Raw genomic sequence first — 24,168 nt, 5'->3', positions numbered from 1 at the left:
TGTTTTATGCGTGACCAATTACCAAAACAACCGAACCGTGTTGAAACCGGTATATTTAATCTCGATGGAAGTTCTGGTCTAGGTACTCATTTGGTTGCATACGCAATTGATCCACGTGGAATTGTTTATTTTGATTCGTATGGACTGGCATCACCAAAGAATTGCTAAAATATGATGTCAGCACTGGAATATGTAGTATTCCTGCAATTTGGCATTCAACATTACCAACACAGACAATAACTGATCCGCCAATATGTGGCCGTTAAGTAATTGCTGTACTCGAAGCTGTGTCAAGGTCCCTGACATCGTCAGAGATACCACCTCATAAAGTCGTCCACGAGTATACAAGTAGATGGTATAACCTTCCACCGTTGCTTTAAATAGATCTTAAAGTACAATGGTTGATATTTAGGGAAGATCTTCTATCAAAGACAAGGAAAAAAAGATGATATTGATTTGTCGAATTACGCGACACGAGATGATCTTGCTGATCTTAACCTATCTGGAGTTGACTGGGATGAAGTTGTTATTTTTCAGGATATATACGGTGTTTTAAAGACTAGTAACATTAAGTGGATCGACATAGTTCGTAGAGTTCTCGGTGCTACCACGAATAACATTCAAGTAATTACTGACGGAGGTAGAATCAGAGACTCAAGTGTATCAATAGCAACTATCAGAAATGAATTATAAAATGTGTCGATAATCATTTACGATCCATCAGTGATATAATGACAGGTAAACTCAACATGGGTGGTAATTCTATTACCACTTTAAGAGAACCAGCATCCAATAAAGATGTCGTAACCAAAAATATGTAGACAATAACTATATTAGTCTAGATACCAAATTAACCAAGCTGCGATCTGAGTATAACGTTCACGGTGCAAAATATAGTATATTTATACCGTAGCTATGGTGTCATTCAACCGATATTTTTTTTCTGGTACCGTGTCTATTGTGTTAAATAAAGCTGACGAAAGAATTTTTATGCTGGAATCATCTGATAAAAAATTAATCGCAACGTCTTACTGGTGTTGTCTGGAATTTGTCGCTGAAACACTTCAATTGATAACTTCGTAATTAAAATATAATGAGCTCCCCAATCGACGTTAAACGTGATGTTGCTGCGCAACATTACAGATACAATCAAGTATCTTAGTGGCAAACCAAACTGAAAAATGTCGTTGACGAGTATACAGTAAAAGTAAAAAAATATCGCAGAAGTGTAGTTGTCGTTGATATAATTGTGTATTCGGCGTCCGCTGTTATCGCTGAAACCGGCGTATTGCTATCAATAATAACAATGACACCAGCAATTATTTTAGCTATTTTTATTACTTTATTTTTTGTCTTTTTTTTCTTCTAAATATTGTATGCGTGTTTTCGTTTACCCATATAAAGTCTCACTGAGGTCGCGTCCTCTCTGCTATAATTATTAACCAAATATTTTATCAAGACCTACACGATATCTTGTTCTGGGATCGTGTAAGTTTATTTTTTGGAGCAGATTGTGTTTTTGAAAAGAAGTTTCTAAATCCAATTACGTCCATTTCTCCGCTGCACCAGGTCTGATGAATATTTCTTAAGGTATGTGTATCAACTCCGTTTAATACAACTAAAATATTACAGTTTTCTCTGATCACGTTTGGTATTTGTGTGTATCGTTGAGCGACATAAATTATATCTGTATTTTTATGCCTGCCTCTGGAAAATGTTTTGCTGGATTTGATTGTTTATCCAGCATCACATCATCGTATATCATGAGATTATTAATAAACCCGTCTAATTCATCTACAGACGGTGCTTGATTAATATCAATATAAAATTAACTATATCGTCGCCATCTTCATTTAACAATTTTGCATTTTCATTAAAGTCTTTAAGTACATCATAACATCTCTGATCATCAACTGATGGTGCAACTAAATACAACTTGTCCCACTTTAACCATCTCATTATAAGATTAAGCAGTAATTACGTTTTACCTGATCCTGATGGACCTATTATAATCATTCTGATAGAATTTGGTAATGCTGAAATATGTTTTACTGGCTCTTGCTTTATTGTCGCTGAGAAATCATTTACATCCATATTATAAATATACATGAATCTATATTGTTTACGTTGTAGAGTTATACTGATTTAGCCACGGTTACAACAAAAAATGGACGAATAGCATCTGGTGGAAAATGTGCAATATGTAACAGAATTTTTCTTTCTTCGTTTTTACCTAAAATTCAACGTGAGGATGGTGATGATATTGCTACATTAATGTCAAAATTTCCAGGAACACCTTGAGCTAAATACCCAGGATAAAAACAACTTCCAGGATATAATGATTGTGGTCCTGGTAGCCGACTTGATATTCGACTTGATAACCAGGATCAACCAAAACCTGGAGAATATCCGATAAATAAAATTGATAAAGCGTGTCATATTCATAATGTTGCGTATAAAAGCGATGATTTACAAAAAAGACATATTGCAGATGTGGAATTAATTAATGCATTAAATTCCATAAAATATTTATCTTTTAAAGAGAAATTAGATTGATTGATCATAAAATCTGCAATGAAAGGTAAACTACTATTCGGAGCAGGTAATTATTCAACAAATTATTGAAATAATGGAATCGATTTATTATAGTCCAATGGGATATTGGAAAGGTAGAGTAGCAATTAGTAAACTCGCTGATGCAGCAAATACTACACGTTCTGCTGCTGCAAAGTGGTCACCACGACAGGCAATATGGCAAATGTTATGTACCACCACCTAAACGAATTCAGCATGCACGTTTTGATGTCAGCACTCCTAACGAAGTTCATCAAGCAGACATTTTGTTTTTACCACATGAAACTATCAAAATTGGAAGACGTCAATTAATATATTAATACGCGTTGACTGTCGTTGATGTTGTAAGTAGATATAAAGAAGCAGAGCCGCTACCAACTAAAACAGCTGCTGAAGTTGTATCTGCTTTTGAGCGAATTTATCAACGAGGACCCTTACGATGGCCACAACTATTACAAGTTGATCCTGGCAAGGAATTTCTTGGTGCAGTATCATCTATGATGAAAAACATAATGTCGAAATTAGACGAGGACATACTGCAATACATCGTCATCGGGCAATTGTTGGACGATTTAATCGAAAACTTGCTGAGCGGTTATTTGGATATGAGTATGCGAAGGAAATAATTCAAGATACAAGACCCCGCGAGTGGGTTGCAAGATAACCAAGTGTGATAGCTGCATTAAATAATGAAAGTACTCGAACGACTTCTATGAAACCTATTAATGCAATTACAAAACAATATATACCAATGCAACGACATGATTTTTCAAAACAACCAGTGCACGGTAATGTTACTGGCAGGTATTTATGTGAACCTGGTGAACTTGAAGGTGGTAAAAAAAGAGACTGATCCTATTTGGAGTGTAACGACACATAGAATATCTAGCGTGGTAAGATCTACGGGTAGATCTGCAATCTACAAATTAGATTCAACTGCTCCTCAACGTGGATTTGTAAGTGAACAATTATAAGTAATTCCTAAAGACACACAATTACCACCGTATTCACTTTTGTAAACTTGCACACCGACGTCGGTTACATTCAAGACAGGTCAACATTATATTTTCGCGTGTACGACCAAACTTACTATTAATTCTGTCTACGGTAAATTGTCTTGGATCATTACTTGAGTATCGCCACAACATTACTGTCCTGGTATTTTTCGTCAATAGTGCCGAACTACACCATCACGAGATGCTTCGTCATCCTTGATTATTGGATGTCTCATAAACGTATTTTCCATATTATATAATATCATTTGTTTATATGATAATTTGTCTCAAACATTACTTTGAGAATGTTATCAGATCACTGTCACTGTCATTATTTTTTTATCATGATATCTCTTCAGTTCTCTGTATTTTTCCACCACATTGCGTATACAACTGCGTTTTTCCTGTAAATCCAACACCTCATTTCAAACACGGTTTTGGTCCTAGACTTCATTACGAACGCTTTGCAAATGATGTCCGCAGAATTCGTTTAGGGAAGCTTTGTTACAAGGTGTCGTAGAACCTATCATTAGCCATCTGCATTTGTCCTTTGTTTGAATCATTATATATATATATATATATATATATATATATATATATATATATATATATATATATATATATATATATATATATATATATATATAATACTTGGTAAAATTTAATAGTTCGATTTCGTGGAAATATTGTTACTGCATTAGTCCATGCATGCGCATTATGATCAATAATTTCGATCGAAGCTCCCTTTTAATTTATATTTTGATTCATATAAAATCTCTTCGGTTTTCGTTTTCAATCTTATTAGGAATTTTAGTTTCTTTCCTAACTCAACGACATCTTTAACTGACGTTCCGGTATCTTTAACTATTTCCCCCCATTCGTTAAATATTTTATTTCTTTTATCCGTTAGACCGTTTCCACGAGTTCAAACGGTAAAATGTTCCGTTACTCGTTCGGCTACACAATTCAGTCTTGAGAATTTCATCGGTTTTAGATTATTAACGCTGTGTTTATCATTTATCGGATAAATTCCATAAATAACTGTTGTTACAGGATAGGCTCTTTCATAATACGGTTTGTCAATACCAGTCAACATTCCTGGTTTGGAATTTTTACTCAGTATGGCAATTTTTTCATTATGAAGGACAGGGTCAATTTTGTCACGGATAATCCAATTGTCTGTTTCGGCTAATACAAAAAAAATTTAACTTTAGAAAGATATTTTAGATTGTCGAGATAATTAATGATAGTTTCCGCTCGTTTGTCGTTCATCGTAGCATCGACACCATCGGGGATTTTGAATGTTGACAACACATGAGATGCGCCATCTTTGCGAAATTCGTTCTTGGCGTCATGAATTTTATTAATCAAACTTTTATTCTTCGGATCAACCAGAGCTTTTATCGGTAAGTTAGGGGACATTCTATAATGTCCTTTGAAAACATCATTGATGGACCAGCTGATCTTGTATAAACTGAATATCTTGCTAGACCTAATATCGTTGTTGCAACATCAACGTCTTTTTTAATCGTTTCAATATTTCTTCCGTCAATCATGTACGTAGCACTGTCAAACAACGCCATAATACCGTTTTTAACAAAACCGATTCTAAAACCATCCGCAAATTCAGTATTATCTGCTTTTATAATTTCACCTTCTACTTCAATAAATGCTGCAGCGGGTAAGAAATATCTGCTTGCACCCTGTCCTTGTAATTCGATCCCCCCCCCCCCGCGTTGAATTGGTTCTGGTGCGTCATAAGAATAAAATTGGTAATCACGTATCGATTAATCTTTGTGAACTGGTGCGTCTATATCGAACGCTGGATCGGATACACGTTTAAACATTTTAGTATAATTGTTATCGACTCACACGAAGACCACTTCCTGCTATTAAATTTACCGTTATATTTCTTTCTGCTTCACCATTCAACTCTGATAGATTTTGATTTGCAGCTTGGTTTATTATTTTACTGACATTTGCGGCATAACTTCAGTGCTGGGCAATTTTACTGGTTGTGTTTTTTCCCCCGTACTAATCGAGATACTCTTTCTTTGACCGATGAAAATGCATTACCGACAAGATTACCAATAGCATTAATACCGTTATCACGAACAGCATCAATAGCCTTCATTTCTAATCGTTTTGCAATCGGTATTACTTTTGGAGCTATCCTTTTGAATGAACCCATAACAGTATCACAGAGTCCATCTCCGTAAATCGCATTGTAAGTTGGCAATCGTGAGTTTACTATCCTGACCATTACAGGTCCACGTTGTGCATTGTGTATAATCGTTTTTTTAAATTACATACTGATTAATTAGTTGTTTTTTTAGTCGCTGTTATAATCATCAGCGATTTCATCAATGAGAGAACGATAAACATTGATATCCATAATACTGCCAGTAAATATTTCATTAATAATTTCCGGCGAATTATTTCCTGCGCGTTTTTCTCCAATTAGAACTTATAATCTATCTATGTCGGTATGAACACTGTCAGGACAGATTCCTTGAGTAACAAAACCACTTCCAGTTGTTTCATCTTTCTTACCTGTTGCTTATTCTGCTTCCTTCTCCCACTTTCCTGAGACTGATTTCCATTTTGCTTCTTTCTAGTCTGGTGAAGAACGTAATTCCTTCTTTCGTCTAGTTTCTTCAAATTCCTGATCTTCTTCTCTTTGTTTCCTTTCTAGTTCAACCTTCTTAAGTTTCGACCTCATTTTCCTCTCTTTTTGTTTCCTTTCTGTTTTGCTTTTTCAAGTTGCAACTTCATTTCTACTTCTTTTTGTCTCCTTTCCAGTATTAATTGTTTAACACGCCCACTTACTGCCTGTTCAAATATATTAAAATTGTTAACATCTTCCAAAGATCTGATTTGTGGAATATCAGTAGCGACGCGAAAAACATCCCTAACCCAATCGGCAGATCTCATAGTTCTCACATACTCGGGTTTTACACACTTATCTCTTTCATGATATCCAAACGCGGCAATATCAATTACTTGGTTTTGGATCTTTGATAGCGGCAATACCCTCGGGCGTAAATTTATCTGCAATATTAATTATACCTCTTGGCAGAGGTGGTGGTTGAGAAGGTTGGGGTGGTGGTATTTGAGCTGCTTGAAGACGGCCAACAATATCAGCAGGCAATGTTTCAAGAGCTTTTTGTGTTGCCTCAGTTGCTGTAACAATTTTCTTGGATGGTTCGACAATTGGTTTAAATAACTGTTCTGTGCCTTCTGCATATTCAACTTGAGATTCTTGACGTTCTTGAAGTTTTTGTCTTACAGAATCACGAACAGGAAGAAATTTCTTAATTGCTTTTAATCGCTCTGGAGCTAATCTAGCAGTATAATAGCTGGTGCTATTATTGATATAAATAATGATCTAATTATAGTAGCAGAGAGGACGCGATCTCAGTGAGACGGCATATGGGTAAACGACTACATATAAGCATTTAAAAAAACACAAAGGACACAAATAAAGTAACAAAAAAACTAATCCCCAAGAGAAACTCTCGGTAAAGTTCGAGGCTTCGGTTTGACGTTATTTACCTTCTTTTTATTTATTTTTTTCGTATGAGGTTTTGAGTTTTCAAAGTTACGTTTCAGCAAAAGGTCTGTTCGCCTTCTCTGCTGCTGGCAGACACAAAAACACAGACGTGATTTATGTTACTCAGCGATATACACAAATACCTAAAGTGATCAGACATAACTGTAATATTTTAGTTGTGTTTAATGGATTTGATAAACATACTCTGCGAAACATTCATCAGACTTGGTGTTCAGGGGATATAGATATAATTAAGTTTAAAAACTTCTTTTCAAAAGCGCAAGCTACCCCACGATATATCACGATACATTTACATGATCCTCGAACACGATATCGTATAGGTCTTGATAAAAATTTTTGGTAAAGACTTATCTGATGCATTCATTTTTTTTTTCAAGCACTCCTGGTATTTTGGTATTGCTACTTATCTATAAATGTTGAAAAATATTCACGTTATTGAACCCGAATACTCTTCGTCAAAGTTATTTCCCTTTGCAACTCTTGACATCACTACTTTAACCTGTTACAAACAAATCACTAAATATTCGCAGTTTTTGTTTGTTTGTTTATTTTTGTTGTAGTTGAGATTTAAAATAGGTATTCTGTAAAATCTGATGGTGTTCTTGGTGACTCTTGATGTTCTGGCATTGTTCTAGAACAAGTTCTGCATAGCCGATAAAACATACCCGATGTGTCGTGGTGTGTTTAGTGACACTCGTATGAGACCAGTCTAAGATCAACTTGACCAATTCTCTTAACTTTAGCTAAAACATATGACAGGGGACCGGTCTAGATTTGAATATAATTTAAAAAATATTCATAAAATTAGTAGGCTAATATTTATAATATTAGTTTTTGTTATTTTGAATAAAACGAAATAAAAGCTTGAAATATTATATCTCCTTCAAAAATATATGTAAAAGCCGAAAGCGTAATGGTATCCGATGTAAACAACATGGCGGTCAATAACAAAGCTGACGTTCCTATCCGTCGCAGTATTTAGACTGTATTGTCAACAAAAACGTAAATTGCTCGACGTTATACGTAAGATACAAATTATTTCATAAGGTATGATGTTTACTGTAGCATCTTACACCAGTTTACGTCACATATCAGCAGTAGCCCTAATAACAACCTGTAAAACATACATAACCCACCCAAATACTCTCTAAAAAAGCAAAACCTGATTAATATACATAGACAGATGGGCGCTTTTGATACATCCCTAGGGACCTCAATACTCAGCAAAGGTTCCCGTATTCTTAAACCCCACACATATCATTAAAAAATAAACAAAAATAATATTTTTTTTATAAAAAAATTTTGATTCCTCTCTAACTAGCTCAAACATGAAAGACGGCCAAAGTAATACTGTGATACAGATCATACTATCACTAAAGCAGCACAGAGTTTTCCATCCAGTGCAACCTAGCTCATCTTTAGAACAATTTCAGACACAAGAACCAAAACTAAAAATTCATGCAAGTACATCCATTTAGACCAGTACCTTGGAATGAGAGGACTCCTGCCTGCAGATGGTTGCCTGCCTTCATGGTCACTACCTCCCTTGCCTCATTCGGACACAAATAAGCGTGCAATGCACGCATGAAACACCTAACATAAATAAAAGCAAAACAAAATGAATAGCGAGTGGCACTATGGTGTCAGAATCTTTACACAGTTCTATCAAGTAGAAGCAGCTAACGACAATTTTACATTACACAACTACCATTTCCCCTAAATTACCTGAGAGGAAAAAGGACTGTGGAGAAATGTAGAGAAGCAGAAGAAAAACGGATAACTTGTGCTAAAAAAGCCCTTCTAAGGGCTACCAATATTGCCTCTTATCCAGGGAACCATTTTGGCTTGATATACCATTTCACTAAAACTATTATGTACACTAACTTGATCCATCAATCCACCGGTTCAAAATTCAAACCTTTTATGACCTAACAGAGACCAAACTTTGTATATGTCGCTCAGACATATTAGTTCATAAAAATTTTGTAGGGCATCTACAACATACACTATGTACTAGAATTTTTATGATTGTTAGTACGTAGGAAAATTTTACAACTTGTTTTGATTTGACCCAGTTGCACAGGACCTAACACATTATTGGCATTTTTTATTGTCCATTAGTACAACTAGACTAAATTTGACTAAGTACGGGCTGGCCTTCTTGGGAGTACATGACATCCATGGCTGGCTTGCTGAGTTCCTTGCCCTGTTGCCTCTCTCAGACATTGTATAACGGAGGAGATGTGGAACAATTTCCACCTGCCTAAAGCTAGGTGCCCCAATGTGACATCATCATTGCGACCAATCGCAATGGGAATTACCTACTGCTTGGGTCAAAACCTAGTACAGAAAATACAGACTGAAATCAACTCATTGTTAACATGAGTGTGTGTTGGGCCCATTCCCACTTATGAAAGCCCTTAATTCAAGTCATTAGAGACATATAGTCCTATGACCTGAAGGCTAAATTAGCTGTGCTCCTTGAGCACATAAATGCCTGGGGGATATGGCACTAATTCCTTCCCCCAGGAACGTTTAGCATCCCGCTGTGCAGGAATAAACCCGTCACACATGCCCTTCTGGGTGCATGCGACATTAATCCAATCAATCAATCAATCAAGCAGTTTGTCTTGACAATGAATTGGAATACCATACTGTGCTGTGTTGACTGGAGACTGATGCTTTTACTCTTGCAACACTACATGTGTCACGAAATAGGTCATAACTCATATGTGCTTGAAAACAAGAGTGCTGTACAGTTGCTTTACTGGTTTGCTAATCAGTGCACCAAGAGGCTTAGCTTTAATTACTCAAAAAAGTCATGAGAAAATACACATGATTTTAAAACAGATTCTACAGTTTTGTGTATAAGTTCAAATAGCTTTGGTCAATTGTAAACAATGAGTTGTTTGTCAACTATTGTTTCCATACCAATTACCAATGTGAATGTCATATTTGTAAATGTAAACAGAAATCTTTGACAAGAAAAAGTTAATAGATCTATGTAAGGTTTCTTGGTAGTCTGGCTAAATAGAATTTGAAAATATTGTGATATGCCCCATAAATCTTGTAATTTCTTTCTGTGAATTTCATGGAATTACCATTTTACTTTTGTAATTTTATTACTTTTCACTTAGCAAACTTGACCACTTTTTTGCTTCATGGTTCATAGTATCAAAATAAATAAGCAAGTAGATAAGTAGCACATAGCATATATTGTATTAGAATTTTGAAAACTTTGCAGTGCATTATTTTACAAACTCTATGTATGTATGTATGTATGTATGTATGCATGCATGCTTGTATGTATGTAATGAAAAATGAAGCAGATAAAAATAATGTTGGTTAGAATAAATCAGAAGACAAATTTATAATATCTATAAATGCATTAAGCAATAAATAATAAATATAGATTTAAATTTACAAAGCTCAATTCCAGATAAATGAAAAAGTTACAATATTTTTTAAAAAATAACTTAGACAAGAATAAATGAATATCTACAGCTTATTAAATTTGAAGAAAGCTTTGACTCTCTTCCTTGGAATATTTTACATCTTAATTTCTTGTAACTTTTGGTCCCATGATACAAAATTGGATTAAACATTTACAGAGATATTCATCAGCAATTATACAAAATGGATTTCATTCTGAATTTTTTAAACTAATGAGGGGTTATAGACAAGGGTTTCCAATCTCTCCCTGGTTGTTTCTTTTGTGTGCTGAAATCTTAGTAGTTTTGATGAAAAATGAGAAGAAAGTAATGGGAATAAATATTGTAAACACAGAATATTTAATATCAAAATTTGTGGATAATATGTCATTAATTCTAGATAGTTATTACTCATAAAAAAAACATCACAACAGCTTTTCAAACAAGATGCAAAATTGAATAGGAGGTTTACTGTGCCATAACACCTGTACATATGGGCAGAACATATCATAATAACAATATACAAGTTATAAGTACTCATTAGTTTTTAAATAAAAGGCAATTCAGAACAAAACTTGGTAAAATTAAAAAGTAGGGTTAATGCAGAAGGCACAACATGGCTCATATTGTTATCTGAATAATGTACAAGGGGATAAAGGGGATATGCTGATAAATTGCATATATATGTATAGACATAGCAATGTAAAATCCTGGTAACTCAGTTTTGAAAAAAGGTCTCATTTTTTTGTTTAATATATATTGCTTTTTTTAATTACATAATTGGGCTATGAAGAATAACTAATTACTTTCCTTGATTGCTGATAGCCACTTCTGCTCATGGAAGGGTAGATAATGGGGTTTGCTTTGTTATAAGACTATCTTCCCCTGAGCTAGGGACAACAATGCTGTCAGCAATGTCTGAACACAACAATAAAATAAATCTAGAGACTGAACTTAGAAAAGGAATGAAATAATTCTGTTTATCAGAATGTTATATAAATATTTAAGACAGAATAAGATGACTAGGATATGGGTCATAAGTTCACTTCCAGAACTTTCTTAGGTCAGTAGTCATGTCAACATGCTTACAAGTATTATCTTTAACTTCAAATGACATCCATTGACAAAAGTTAGCTCTCTAAACATTGTTTACAAAGGACCATACTTTAAACTACAGCATACAATTATGGATAAAAGTTGAGTACATGATATAGCTATACATAACAATGTGGCAAGCTCACTTTCTAAATCAACATTGAGCAGTCTTTGTAATAGCTACATAAACATGAGAATTTACGATAATAGCTAAAATTTTATTTGAAAATGGTATGCAAACTAAGGAATAAATTATAGCAAGAAGTACAAAATGGTGTGAAAAGGAAATGCGAAAACATTTGGACTCAGTAAAAAGAGGGAGACTACTGTGATCATTGCTAAGAAATTTGACATCAGAACGCTTTAAATAAACATTGTCAATATACATTTGTTAGCAGTGGGAAAATGGAATGGATGGAGATAAGTATGATATCGTAGCCTCCAACAGCTCAGAGAATGACAGCTCAGTCAGATGTTTGTACCCTGATTTTATTTAGAAGCTTTTTAAATGTTTTTTGCACTGCTATTAATGATTATTCATAATTATTTTAAAGATAAGTTTTACTAACTTTTAAATTAAAAATTTAATATTTAAAAATAGTTATGCCTTTCTTACTTGATATATAATTTCTCAGATCTGTGTGAAATCCCTCTAGAAAGGCTACTCCTATAAGGCCATTTTCCTGCTGCAGAAGGGGTTGTCTTATAAGATAGGGACCACTGTAGCCCCAGCTTTTTAATGCCTCATGTGCTATTACAGTAGCATAGTTTCACTTGGTCCTCTTAGTGTCTCACAGTATATACTTGATCCTCTTAGTGTCCCACAGTATATACTTAGTCCTTTTAATGTCCCACAGTATATGCTTGGTCCTTTTAGTGTCCCACATTATATACTTAGTCCTTATAGTGTCCCTCAGTATATATTTGATCCTGTTAGTGTCCCACAGTATATACTTAGTCCTTTTAGTGTCCCACAGTATATGCTTGGTCCTTTTAGTGTCCCACATTATATACTTAGCCCTTGTAGTGTCCCTCAGTATATATTTGATCCTGTTAGTGTCCCACAGTATATACTTAGTCCTTTTAGTGTCCCACAGTACATACTTGGTCCTCTTAGTTTCCCACAGTATATACTTGATCCTCTTAGTGTCCCACATTATGTATCTGGTCCTCTTAGTGTCCCATAGTATACATTTGGTCCTTTTAGTATTTCACGGTATGCACTGAGGAAGCTGGAAGCTTTAAAGTAAGTGTGCATTTCAATACTTTAAAAAAATATTATGAAAATGTCGTGTTCTCTATCAGTAAACTTGATGTTAAACTCACTACCTTCAATATTGCATAGGTATTAAAAATAATTAGCATGTCATCTTGGCAAAACTTATTTAGTGTAGTGCTCTATACAAACAGCTTGGGCAGGATTGTCCTAATTAGAAGTCAGGAAAATAATGTCCAGTCTAGCTAGATCAGAATTGGAATATTATTTCTCATGGAAAATAGTTTTTCAAGATCATTTTAACTTTTTATTGTTTACAGTGAGTGTTTTCTGTTCAAACACAGAAGATGCCAGCAGGAGACAGAGGTTTTTCAGTAAACACTCCACAGAGCACTGCTGTTTTAATGGATATTGTATCCAAATTGAAGCAAGAATTACAGCAAGCTCGAGTAGAAAATGGAAAACTTATAGATCAACTCAATTGTTTGCTAAGTCTAGTCAAGAGGTAAGTACCCATACATGATTTTGTACATCTAAATGGGAGCAACATGGATCCTGATACACAAACTGATATTGCATTAGAAATTGTAGATCTGCAATTTTTATTTTATATATAATTTCAAGCAAACTATGAGAATCTTCTGATAAATCTTGGACTTGTTTGCTCCCAACTGCATATCTGACTTAACATGCCTGCTGAATCATGCTGTCTCAAACAAAAAACATGGTCATATGGGGTGGTGTTGGGTGGTGGCTTTATCCAACACTTTTCAAATATAATCCTAATTTGGAAAATGTTTTTGAGCTTATTATTGCCTTGAGTAAGGTATTAAAAAGTGATTAATAGGTTTTATTGCTAAGTGAATCCAGTACAATGCACAGCACAGTAGCTGCCAGTGAAAGCATATCCATTGAGGAATCAAGTACATTTGAAAGGGGAATTAACTGTGTATTCAGGACATTTAAAAGTTCACACTGGCATGTATGTCTGTACAAGTCTGTACATCCATATGTTTGTCCATACCCTAGATAAAATTCAATGTTTCAAGTTTTTTCAGACTTAGCCCAGTGTTAAAATTGTCCACTTTCTAGCTAGGTAATATTAATTTTCTCTTGTACAGTATTATTTTTTATTTTATTTGTTTGGTTAATTATGAATAATCAGTAGAAACAATCTATTTTTGCTGGTCTGTGTTGTTTTAGAAACAATCTATTTTCACTTGTCTGTGTTGTTTGTTTCTCCTTATTATTCAATTTGCTATGTTTTAGCACATCTAAAATAGCTATTGTAATAGAAGCCCCTTATAATACCCCCCCCACTTTTTTTATTTCCCCCCTCAAAATAAAAGAAATTTTTACCTCATTGAGGCCGATAGATCCATATATATATCCATTATGGTATGTCCATATAATTACAACAGTATATGAATAATCCAACAACTGAGAAAATTCAAAACAACTTCATTTAAGAACATTTTCAGTCAAACAGTGATGTACAGCATTCAGTGGCACCTCACACACACCCCCCCTTTGGAAATTTCACTGCCCTTGGGGCATCTGTTAAACTAACTATGGTATATTTATTCTTGGTACCCGATGTTCTGGTAATTATACCATTGCCAGCATGGTGATGTTATTTTTAGGTCATTGGCCATTATTACTCTAATTAATAAAGTGATCATGTTTTGAAGAACAAATGTATATTTTCTTTCAACTGAAGATGCATGAGAGTTAAAGAAAATATAACATTTTTTTTTAAAAAAAGCCTCAACTACATTGTCATTAGAATACAGTTTATTGTCATTATTTCACAGTCTTATATCTTAAATCAAACCCAGTGAATTGACAGTACTAGCTGAATCAGTATTTAATTTATGCATACAGTATGCACAGGTTGAAGGTTATTTTTCCTGTCAAATACACTAAAAAAGCATATGTTAGTGAATTTTCTGTATCGCACAATTTTCATTAATTTTGTCATTTTCTTTCATAAGACTATAATTGCAATTGCTAAAAGTTTATAAACATTTTAAACAGACATAGATATTGCAAGCATGTCATTTTACATCCAATGTTTCACATACCTGATAGCACTCTGATACACAGCAAGAGATGTCATATCAATGACATCCTAATAATAATGACATAATTATTATAACAATAATAATAATAATAAAAATAATAATAATAATAATAATAATAATAAAAATAATAATAATAATAATAATAATAAAAATAATAATAATAATAATATGTCATAAAGACCTTTGCAATAAAAAGCATTGATTCTAAAATTGCAGACTTCTTTAATCTCACTATTTATTAGTTCGCTTCAGTTGATTATTTTATGATGTTTCTAAAATAAAAATATTATGTTGCAGTGTACTTGTAGAGTAAAATTGGAGTCATGAAACTATCAGACTTTCTAATCATTGAAGAGGGGGTGTCTTTCAGCTACCTGCAATTTATTATGTATTCTTTTATAAATTATCTTGGCAACAAAGTAAGGCAACCATTAATAGTCATCCATCAGGCTGGATAAAGAAAACATGCTGTGTAATTCCATATCTTTCAAGTGATAATAGATGAAGAAAAATATTTGACACTTTTTTAAAATTTTCAGATCCTGGACTGGGGATGATGCAGCTACACATCATCTGGCCAATATTGTTGGTAAGTTGGTTGGTTAATTTTTAACACATTATTACATACCCATTTAATCTCACATCGCTGGTCTGGCATTCAATGAAAATGGCCAGCAATATAAGTTATGGGGCCTTATATTGAGGGAACAATGAAAGTGATCTGCAGTATAAGTTTTATGACTTTGTATTAAAGGAAACCATGAAATTGACCTGCAGTATATGTGATTGGACCTTACATTGAGGCATGTTTTAAAGAGGGCTATTTAATAATATTGCATAAAGCACAGTAGTATGGTATTTACCATTATGAAATCATAGTAGAATAGATTCTTGTTAAAATACAAGTCATACAAGTCATAAAAGCTTGCAGCACTAATTATTTCAGCTATATGTGTCATTTTTTAGAACTTTTTGCCACATACATTTAAATAGCACTATTGTTTTTTATGCTTGTTGCTCATTAATTCATGCTAGATCATTATACAATCCTACCCCACCCAACCCAACCACCCAGAAATACATGTGACAAAGACATATAACCCCAACCCTAAAATACATGTGATAAAATTATTAGATAACAACCCACTAGCAAATACATGTGACAAAATCATTATATAACAATGCCCCAAATATAGGTAACAAATTTATTATATAACCAACGCACTAGTAAATACATATGACAGAATCATTATTAAAAAAACCCACAAGTAAATACATGTGACAAAATCATTATAAAACATCCCCATATATATATATATGTGACAAAGTCATTATATAACCAACCAACTAGAATGCATGTGACAAAATCATTATATAACCAACCCTTTTAGTAAATACATGTGACAGAATCATTAAAAAAACAACCCACTAGTAAATGCATGTGACAAAATCAATATAAAACAACCCCCATATACATGTGACAAAATCTTTATATGACTAACCCTCAGGAAATACATACATGTGACAAAACCATTGTTAAAGTGCATGGGCATTTCTAGACAGGGCCATTTGAGAAGTGTAATCCAGTGTAAACCAGATTGAATATCATGTGTTATGATGTCTCAGTGAAAGCGTCAAGTATTGGACAAAATTCATATTACCCCCTGCATTGGTAATCATTAGACCTGACATTTGTTGTAATCTTACCAGTTAAGGTGTAGATCACTCAAAATAGTTAATGTAGCCACGATAAAACAGTTTAATGACATCTAAGACCACAAAATTTTTATAAAGGGCTGTAGTATACTGAGCAGCTCAGTAATAAGGGAATCATTGTATACTACAAGGAGTATAAACCTTGGCTTCATATTCCCAAAGCTTTTTGATCTGGAAACTCAAGATCAAGGTCAATGTCCCAAAACTTTGACAGTCAATAGTTTAATTAGAATATAATCACATAACTTTAAGATTTTTCTTAACTTTGAGCCCATTTCTAGACTGCCAGATTATTGATGAAAATTATGCACTGTAAGTATTATATCTGATATGGGTTCTGAGTTTTTGCTCAAAATGTTTTGAGGATATGTGGCCAGATCTACTGTACAGTTGCTTAATGCCTTGGAATATCATATGAGGGGAGTATAGTATGAAGGAAATATAGTATTAGGGTAGTTTAGTATGGAGGGAGTATTGTATGATTTGGAATATTGTATGAATGGAGTATAGTATGAGGGGAGTAGTCACTTACCACTGTTGTAAAATGAGCATTGACTCCACAACTCCCAAATTTTGTTTTAAAAGGATATAATTTTACTCAAACTATAAGCATTAGTAACTGAGAGTAAATGTTTAAATGCAAAGATTTTTTTTTAATAAATATATTGATTGAATTGCTTATTACCAGATTTAAACAAAGCACTATGGCAAGTATGTAGGAAAAAGTAAAGAAAAAACTCTAAGGATGTTATTTTGAAAACTCTGCATTTTTATAAAGCATTGATTATATAAATGTATAACCGACACACTTGAATAAATCCTACCTAAATACTGTAATCGGTCTTCTCCAATTCAGTGATTCTAAATTTGTCTTTGACCAGTTGTTTCTGTCAAATCTGGTCCATACATGATGTCCTGTCACTGTCAAAACTAGGGAGTAACTATTACATGTAGCCATGTCTAATCCCTGTAAAGTGTGTCCTATATGATGTAAAGTGTGTCCAGGGATGGTCCTGGCTTTTAAAAAGCTGTCGCCAAAAAAATCGCCAACCTCAATATTTTGTCGCCAATTTTCAAAAAGTGTCGCCAGAACAAGTAGTGTACATTTTTCCAAGTGTTAATTTAGTCTATTAATGTAACAGGCAATGAAAATTACAAAAGATGGGTTAGTTAATTCTTTAATTACAACAAGCATTAACAAAATGTTACATGAAGATCCGTCGCAATTTTAGGGCTGCCCACTTGTTGAATGCAGTTTCAAAGTCTAATTTTTCACATCTGTACATGCTGATTCTCATGAAATTCTCGAGAGATGAGATGCAGAGTTTATTTCTGATGTCAGTTTTTATGAGGTTCATCTTACTGAATCCACGTTCACAGTCCACAGCACTGACAGGTGACACCAGTAGTCTATCAGCAGCCCCCCCCCCCCTTATGGCTAGCTTCACAAAGCTTGTAGTGAATTGCTTCCTAAATCCCAAGAATGATCACTGAATGCTGTATAAATTTTCTCGACAAGCAAAATAGGATCTCCATTCCCACGAATGAAACTTACACGAGTCAACACCTGGCAATATTGGACTGTATATATAAGCATAAATTCACACACAATTTAGAGATTCTTTCACTCTTGTATTTTGAGAAATAAATAATTATTATTAATTATGCAAAACTGGTTGGTTTTTTTTGGTGCTATTTCTTGTTTCGGAGTTTAAGTCTCAGCAGCCGTAACACGGATTGATGGCAAAAGGAAAAGATCAATGAGTAAAATGCTGCACTGGCGACAGACATAATTGTGATTAGATTTTTCCATTTGCTTTGTATTTATACACAGTAGTCGGTACTTCAAAGGTTATCAGTTTTCTATGAAGGTTCAGCAAAACTATTGTACTGGTATATGTAAAAAAAAAATAAAAAAAAAAAAAAAAAAAAAACAACAGAAGATTTAGCCATTCAATTAATTGTATCTGTTCTATTCGCGTCTTCAGAAGTCGGTCAGTTGTAGGTAGAGTTCGGTAGCATGATTGACTGTATCACAGCATACAGTACTCAGCCCAGATGTCAGCATAAGCAGATTATGATGTAACAATGCACTGTAAAGATGGGGTTGTCAATACGAACAAAGGATTGTTTGTGTAACAGATTGATTCCAATGCATTGCTTAGTCAAGTTTGTGGCTTCCTTTCGTTCTCCCTTTTAATTTATCCAGTCCAAATCTATGATTGTATGTACAAATTAAATAACCAAAAAGTCTGTCGCCAAAAAAATCGCCAGATGGGATATTTTTGTCGCCAATAAGGAAAAAAAATTGCAATTTGCGACATTGGCGAAGCCCAGGATGATCCCTGTGTGTCCTATATAACGTAAAGTGTGTCCTATATAATGCAAAATCAATTTGTGTTTATAGCATGTGATTGTTGCACAATTATTATTTATTCTTGTTTCAGTACTTTGTGCAGGATTTTTTTGGAACACAGTAAAAAGTTATTACTAAAGGAAGGAAAGTTTTGTGTCTGCAACTTCTTAACATTTCTGCACAGAAAATGGAATAATCAGTGATTGTGCAGTTACTGATTCTGTGCAGTAACTGATGCAGACCCGAAACATTGTGTTGAAACCTGCCTTAAAGGAACACCGTCATTAAGTAGTTCATATGAAGGACATGATTAAAATATCACAACATGGCTGGCTGTCTTTTCTACACCAAGTGAATGCCATACTGTGTTTTGTGAAAAAACTTTGAGTGATATAAATGTCTCATTTTTTTGTTGCTGTTGTAGTTTTGAAACAGACCATACAATTTGAATCGGTTTAAAATAATGTAAATTTCCCGTCTGTGATTTCAGATTATGGTCAGGAATAGTTGGACGCAGCATTGTGACTTTGGTTTTTACAATATAGGCATGATGAAGTGTTGATTATTAGTAGTTTATGATCAGAGTGAATATTTTGGTGATTTGTTGCCAAGAATTCTCATCTGAATCTATAAAGAAATCATATTTTTATTGTAAATACATGTGTGATTAATATGATAGTTTATACAGACATACTCATTTGTAAGTTAAAGTAAGTCCAGCAAGTAGTAATGTTGTACCACTAATTGCAGGCTGATTGGATTCTTGTTCAAGTAGTTTGAGTCTCCATTACCACACAAATATTGGTATATTTGTTAAAAAGATAATATTGATGCACATATAGACAATGCCAAACATTGATATTTATACTTTGGATGGGACTTGACTGAGTTGTAAGTCACCCATAATAAACCCATGCTTATTCATTCCATAGTTGTACCAAATTCTGATACACTTTTTTTCATCATAGAAAACTATCTTATGAAAAAACAATCCCTCACTTTAAAGAAAGTAAAAACAGGGCAGGCCTCTTGGACTTGTCTTGGGAAAAACAGTGTACCTGTAGGACTGTACACAGTGCATGGAAGACTACAAGTGGAATTCCCAATGGTATTTCAAAGTTGTGTGGATTGTAACTCAGTCTTGTAACAATTGTTAATTTCATCCACCAGGTCATGCTTTGTTTTTGTATTTGTTTTCTAGGTGTTCCACCACCAAATTTTGAAGGACTTCACAGCAATACACCTGTTCCTGAGACAAAGGTATATTTATTTTTAGAAATATTTAGTCATTTCAGAGTATGTGTACATATATATTGGGGAAAAATAACATAATTGTTGGCAATTTTTTCTTAATTTTAATATACTGCTACTTACTGATGTATTGTTGAATATTTATGTTAACAGTGAATTACTTAATTTGTCTTAACCAATAAAAAATACAGTAAAATTGACCTAACTTAAAACATCAATCACTCAAAAAAATTAACATCATTTAATTACTTCTCACACTCAGTAGAGAGCACTCTCTTGCTTGCAGCCATGACAACTGAAAACAATAAAACTACAAAAATTGTAGACCCACGTCATTCTGAGCTTTAAAGTTCAACTGTTGCATTATTTATGTTTTAAATAAATGTAAAATTAGCATGGCAGATGTTGAAGTTGTGGGACATATCCTTTGTCCCACAACATTTATTGCTTTAGGATGACCCATTCATAGTGAGAATGGAACATTTTGAAATGTCTAAGCATATAGTGATCCTTGCCTGCAAATGTTCCCAAAATAGAAGGAAAGAATTTGATCCCACATGTTCCAAGGTCCTGCCCAAGTGCCCCAATGAATATCTGTACTCAGCAAACTGCATGTGGTCATTATTCTTGCATAACCATTTACAATGTACTTAAATTATAAACCTGATACCAGCAGGAGGAGTTTTTAATGAGAAAAATACAACTCCTTTGCTTTGAAAGTGTGTGAACTTTTTATGTTTAAGTACATCTGATGTTACAAACTGTATGCACCCAACCAGTCTTATCACTTAAGTGTTTTGGGATGACATACACTAAATTATGTCACAGAAATGGTTTGGCTTAAATTTACATACCCTAAATGATGTCATATAAATGGTTTGGTTTAAAATGACATACCCTAAATGATGTCACATAAATGGTTTGGCTTAAATTGACATACCCTAAATGATGTCATAGAAATGGTTTGGCTTAAATTGACATACCCTAAATGATGTCACAGAAATGGTTTGGCATAAAATGACATACCCTAAATGATGTCACATAAATGGTTTGGTTTAAAATGACATACCCTAAATGATGTCACATAAATGGTTTGGCTTAAAATGACATACCCTAAATGATGTCACAGAAATGGTTTGGCTTAAAATGACATTCCCTAAATTATGTCACATAAATAGTTTGGCTTAAAATAACATTGCATGAATGATATCACAGAAGTGGTTTGGCTTACAAAATTATGTCCAGTATTTCACAGTTATTGAGTTTAATTTTTAAGCTTACTCCAATAATCTGTTTATTTTCAGTAATGAGTGTTTCTCCCTCCCCCTAAATGACACTCAGAATAACAGTGCTTTTCTTATGGCATAAGTATGGTGTGTGTGTGTGTACGTGTGTTTCTGATTTTTAACGTAGCTTTAACAATATTTCAGTCATATTGCTATGACGTCTGCAGTGTGGCAGTTTATAGTGATGTCTAGCACTGGGGCATCATGCCGCAGACATGTAGCTTGATGTCCCACCCAGTCACATTATCCTGACACCAGGCCGACCAGTCCTAACACTAACCTCTCAATGCTGAGCACCAAGCGAGGCAGCTGTTAGTACCATTTTTTTTATAAGTCTTTGGTATGACTTGGCCCAGGATCAAACCCACGACTTCCTGCATCTGAGGCAGATACTCTAACTGCTAGGCCACCAGAGCGGTCATAAGTATGGTAATGGAAGATATCCCATATTTGTTTTTCTCTTTATTGCTACTTAATTTATCTGAATTTGAATTCTGAATTTTGTTGTTGACAAACAATTATTATGTATCATATTTACTCTATGTATACAAACATCTTAAAGTTCTGGATGGCTGTAACTTTATCTCTGCATTTTATTTAGTGCACCCAAAGTTTTTGGACAATTAAATGCGTGAAGGAACTGAAAAATGAAAAACGCTCATTCTGTAAATTTTAAGCGATAAGCATTAATTTGTAGAACCTAAAGTTTAAAACTTTGGCTTTCTTTTTTTTTCCTTTTTTAAGTTTCTATAAAGAATTGAATACAATTTGAAGAAAGAAAACAACAGAATCTGCTGCATTTGAAATATTGTCAATTATTGAGATTAAAATATCACATGCCATTGTTTTATATACATATCTTGGGGAAATGGCTACAATTTATGATGTCTTGCTTTGTATTGAACATATTTCTTGTTTGCAAGTTTGCATGGATTGATGGATGTTCGGCAAGAGAAATTCATTTTGATTGTAGTAGGAAACTCCATTTTGAAATCAATTGATTATGAGGAGAACATGAATACAATTTGATAAAAAGAATGGCTGATTTGTATGAGTTTTTGAGTCTTGTTGACAATTAATTAAATGTTGAAAATCATTTGAATCCATTCTATGAAATACTGGATTCATTATCATGCTCAGCCACTCATTAGTTACAATGTTGATGCATATCCTATCTGTAAAAGTGAAAATTGCTTTATTTATGCTTTGACTGTATTTGCCCTTGTAACTAGTAAATATTGTGAATCAATTTCATCAGAAGGAAAAACATGGTTTAGTAGGTTTCTAAATGCATATTTCCCTTCACATTTGCCTGACATTTAGAAAGTTTTGCCTTCCCCATCCCACCACAATTTTGTAAATAGTATTGTACAAAGCAGTTGTCTCCATTGGTCTATACAATTGTGTCAGTAACCACATTAGGGTTCCTATCTTCAAGGTCAAGGTCATTGCTCATTGTTTTAATTATTCATTCACTCTTTGCCTTCTGCTCTAAAAGTTTAAACCTATCTGAGATTAAGGGATAAAACTTGGTATACATGTACATCATTATGATAAAGTGTGTCACCTACCATATTGGGGGTTCTATTTTTGAAGGTCAAGGTCTCAGCTTAGTACTTTAAATGTTGGGGGTTCTATTTTTGAAGGTCAAGGTCACAGATGAGTACTCTAAGTTTTCCATCTAACTTTTATTTCTACTCGTTTTCTTTGGAACCATTTGAAATTAAGGGATGCAGCTTTGTATGGTGGCATAAACGGTCCTACTGAGAACTATCACAGAGGAAATTTGAAAAACAATTTTTGCATGAAGACTTCATTAATATTTGAGAGTCTTTTTTAATCCATCACTTAAATAGCAATGAATGGCAGCTCTGACCATTGAAATCTGACTTCATCAACTTTGTCTTATAATAATGATGTTTCAAAGTAGGTTACTATGGTTTGATTAATTTTCTTGGATTTCATGAATACTACAAAACCGTAAACAACTACCTCATTTATAATGCAGGCCATTTTTTTATGACTCCCATGAACAGCCTTATGAAGAATGAGCACTATAGTTACATACCCTTGAATAACTTTATAAAGAATGAGCACTATAGTTACATACAAATCTTTAATTTAGTTTAGAGAAGGAAACCAAAACTCTGCATGGTTTGATTTCTTTAAGTCATTTTTTATTTTTGAGAGAAAAATATTGGATATCACTGCAAATTATAAAACAACTTCCATATTTTTAGAGTCAAGCTACAAAACATTGGGAGAGATTGGTGCTGAAGTTGTTGGAGAGAGAATATGCCCAGGTTCAGGCAGAAATTCGAGACCATCAGCAGCGGTACATACAAAACAGACAGCTCTACATGCATGAAGTTCTACTTAACCATCAAGATGAAATGGCAAAATTCTCTCTCAGTCGTCGCAAAAGTTCCAGATTTGTGGAAGATGTTGACAAGCGATTCATGAGATGTTACAGTGCTAAGGTAACCTTCACTGAGACCATTTGATAAGACCTAAAAGAAATATGTTTTTCCAGTCAACTTACTAATCTTACTGCAAAACCTATGCATCTTTTCCATATCTTCAGAAGAAA

At 33.8% G+C, this 24,168-nt stretch overlaps 1 protein-coding gene across 4 annotated transcripts in view; it reads left to right on the top strand.

Annotated features, from left to right (window-relative positions):
• The first annotated feature begins 8,066 nt into the window (after positions 1–8,066).
• LOC149780560 (uncharacterized) overlaps positions 8,067–24,168 on the top strand; it is a 34,881-nt gene continuing 18,779 nt past the window's right edge. Inside the window, exons 1-5 of one of the 4 annotated variants that reach the window (XM_089937598.1) lie at positions 8,067–8,166; positions 13,230–13,390; positions 15,509–15,558; positions 20,243–20,301; positions 23,819–24,058. In XM_089937598.1, coding sequence (XP_089793724.1) covers positions 13,233–13,390; positions 15,509–15,558; positions 20,243–20,301; positions 23,819–24,058 — 507 coding nt within the window. In that variant the 5' untranslated portion in view covers positions 8,067–8,166; positions 13,230–13,232. Of the gene's footprint in view, positions 8,191–13,205; positions 13,391–15,508; positions 15,559–20,242; positions 20,302–23,818; positions 24,059–24,168 lie in introns of all 4 variants that reach the window. The other 3 variants (XM_089937595.1, XM_089937596.1, XM_089937597.1) reach the window with 3 other exon arrangements.

The sequence above is a fragment of the Sinohyriopsis cumingii genome, chromosome 16, assembly GCF_028554795.1.
Source record: "Sinohyriopsis cumingii isolate HCF-2022 chromosome 16, ASM2855479v2, whole genome shotgun sequence".
NCBI classification, from domain to species: Eukaryota; Metazoa; Mollusca; class Bivalvia; order Unionida; family Unionidae; genus Sinohyriopsis; species Sinohyriopsis cumingii.
Note: the sequence above shows the minus strand (reverse complement) of the source record. Positions and strands in the feature narration are given on the sequence as shown.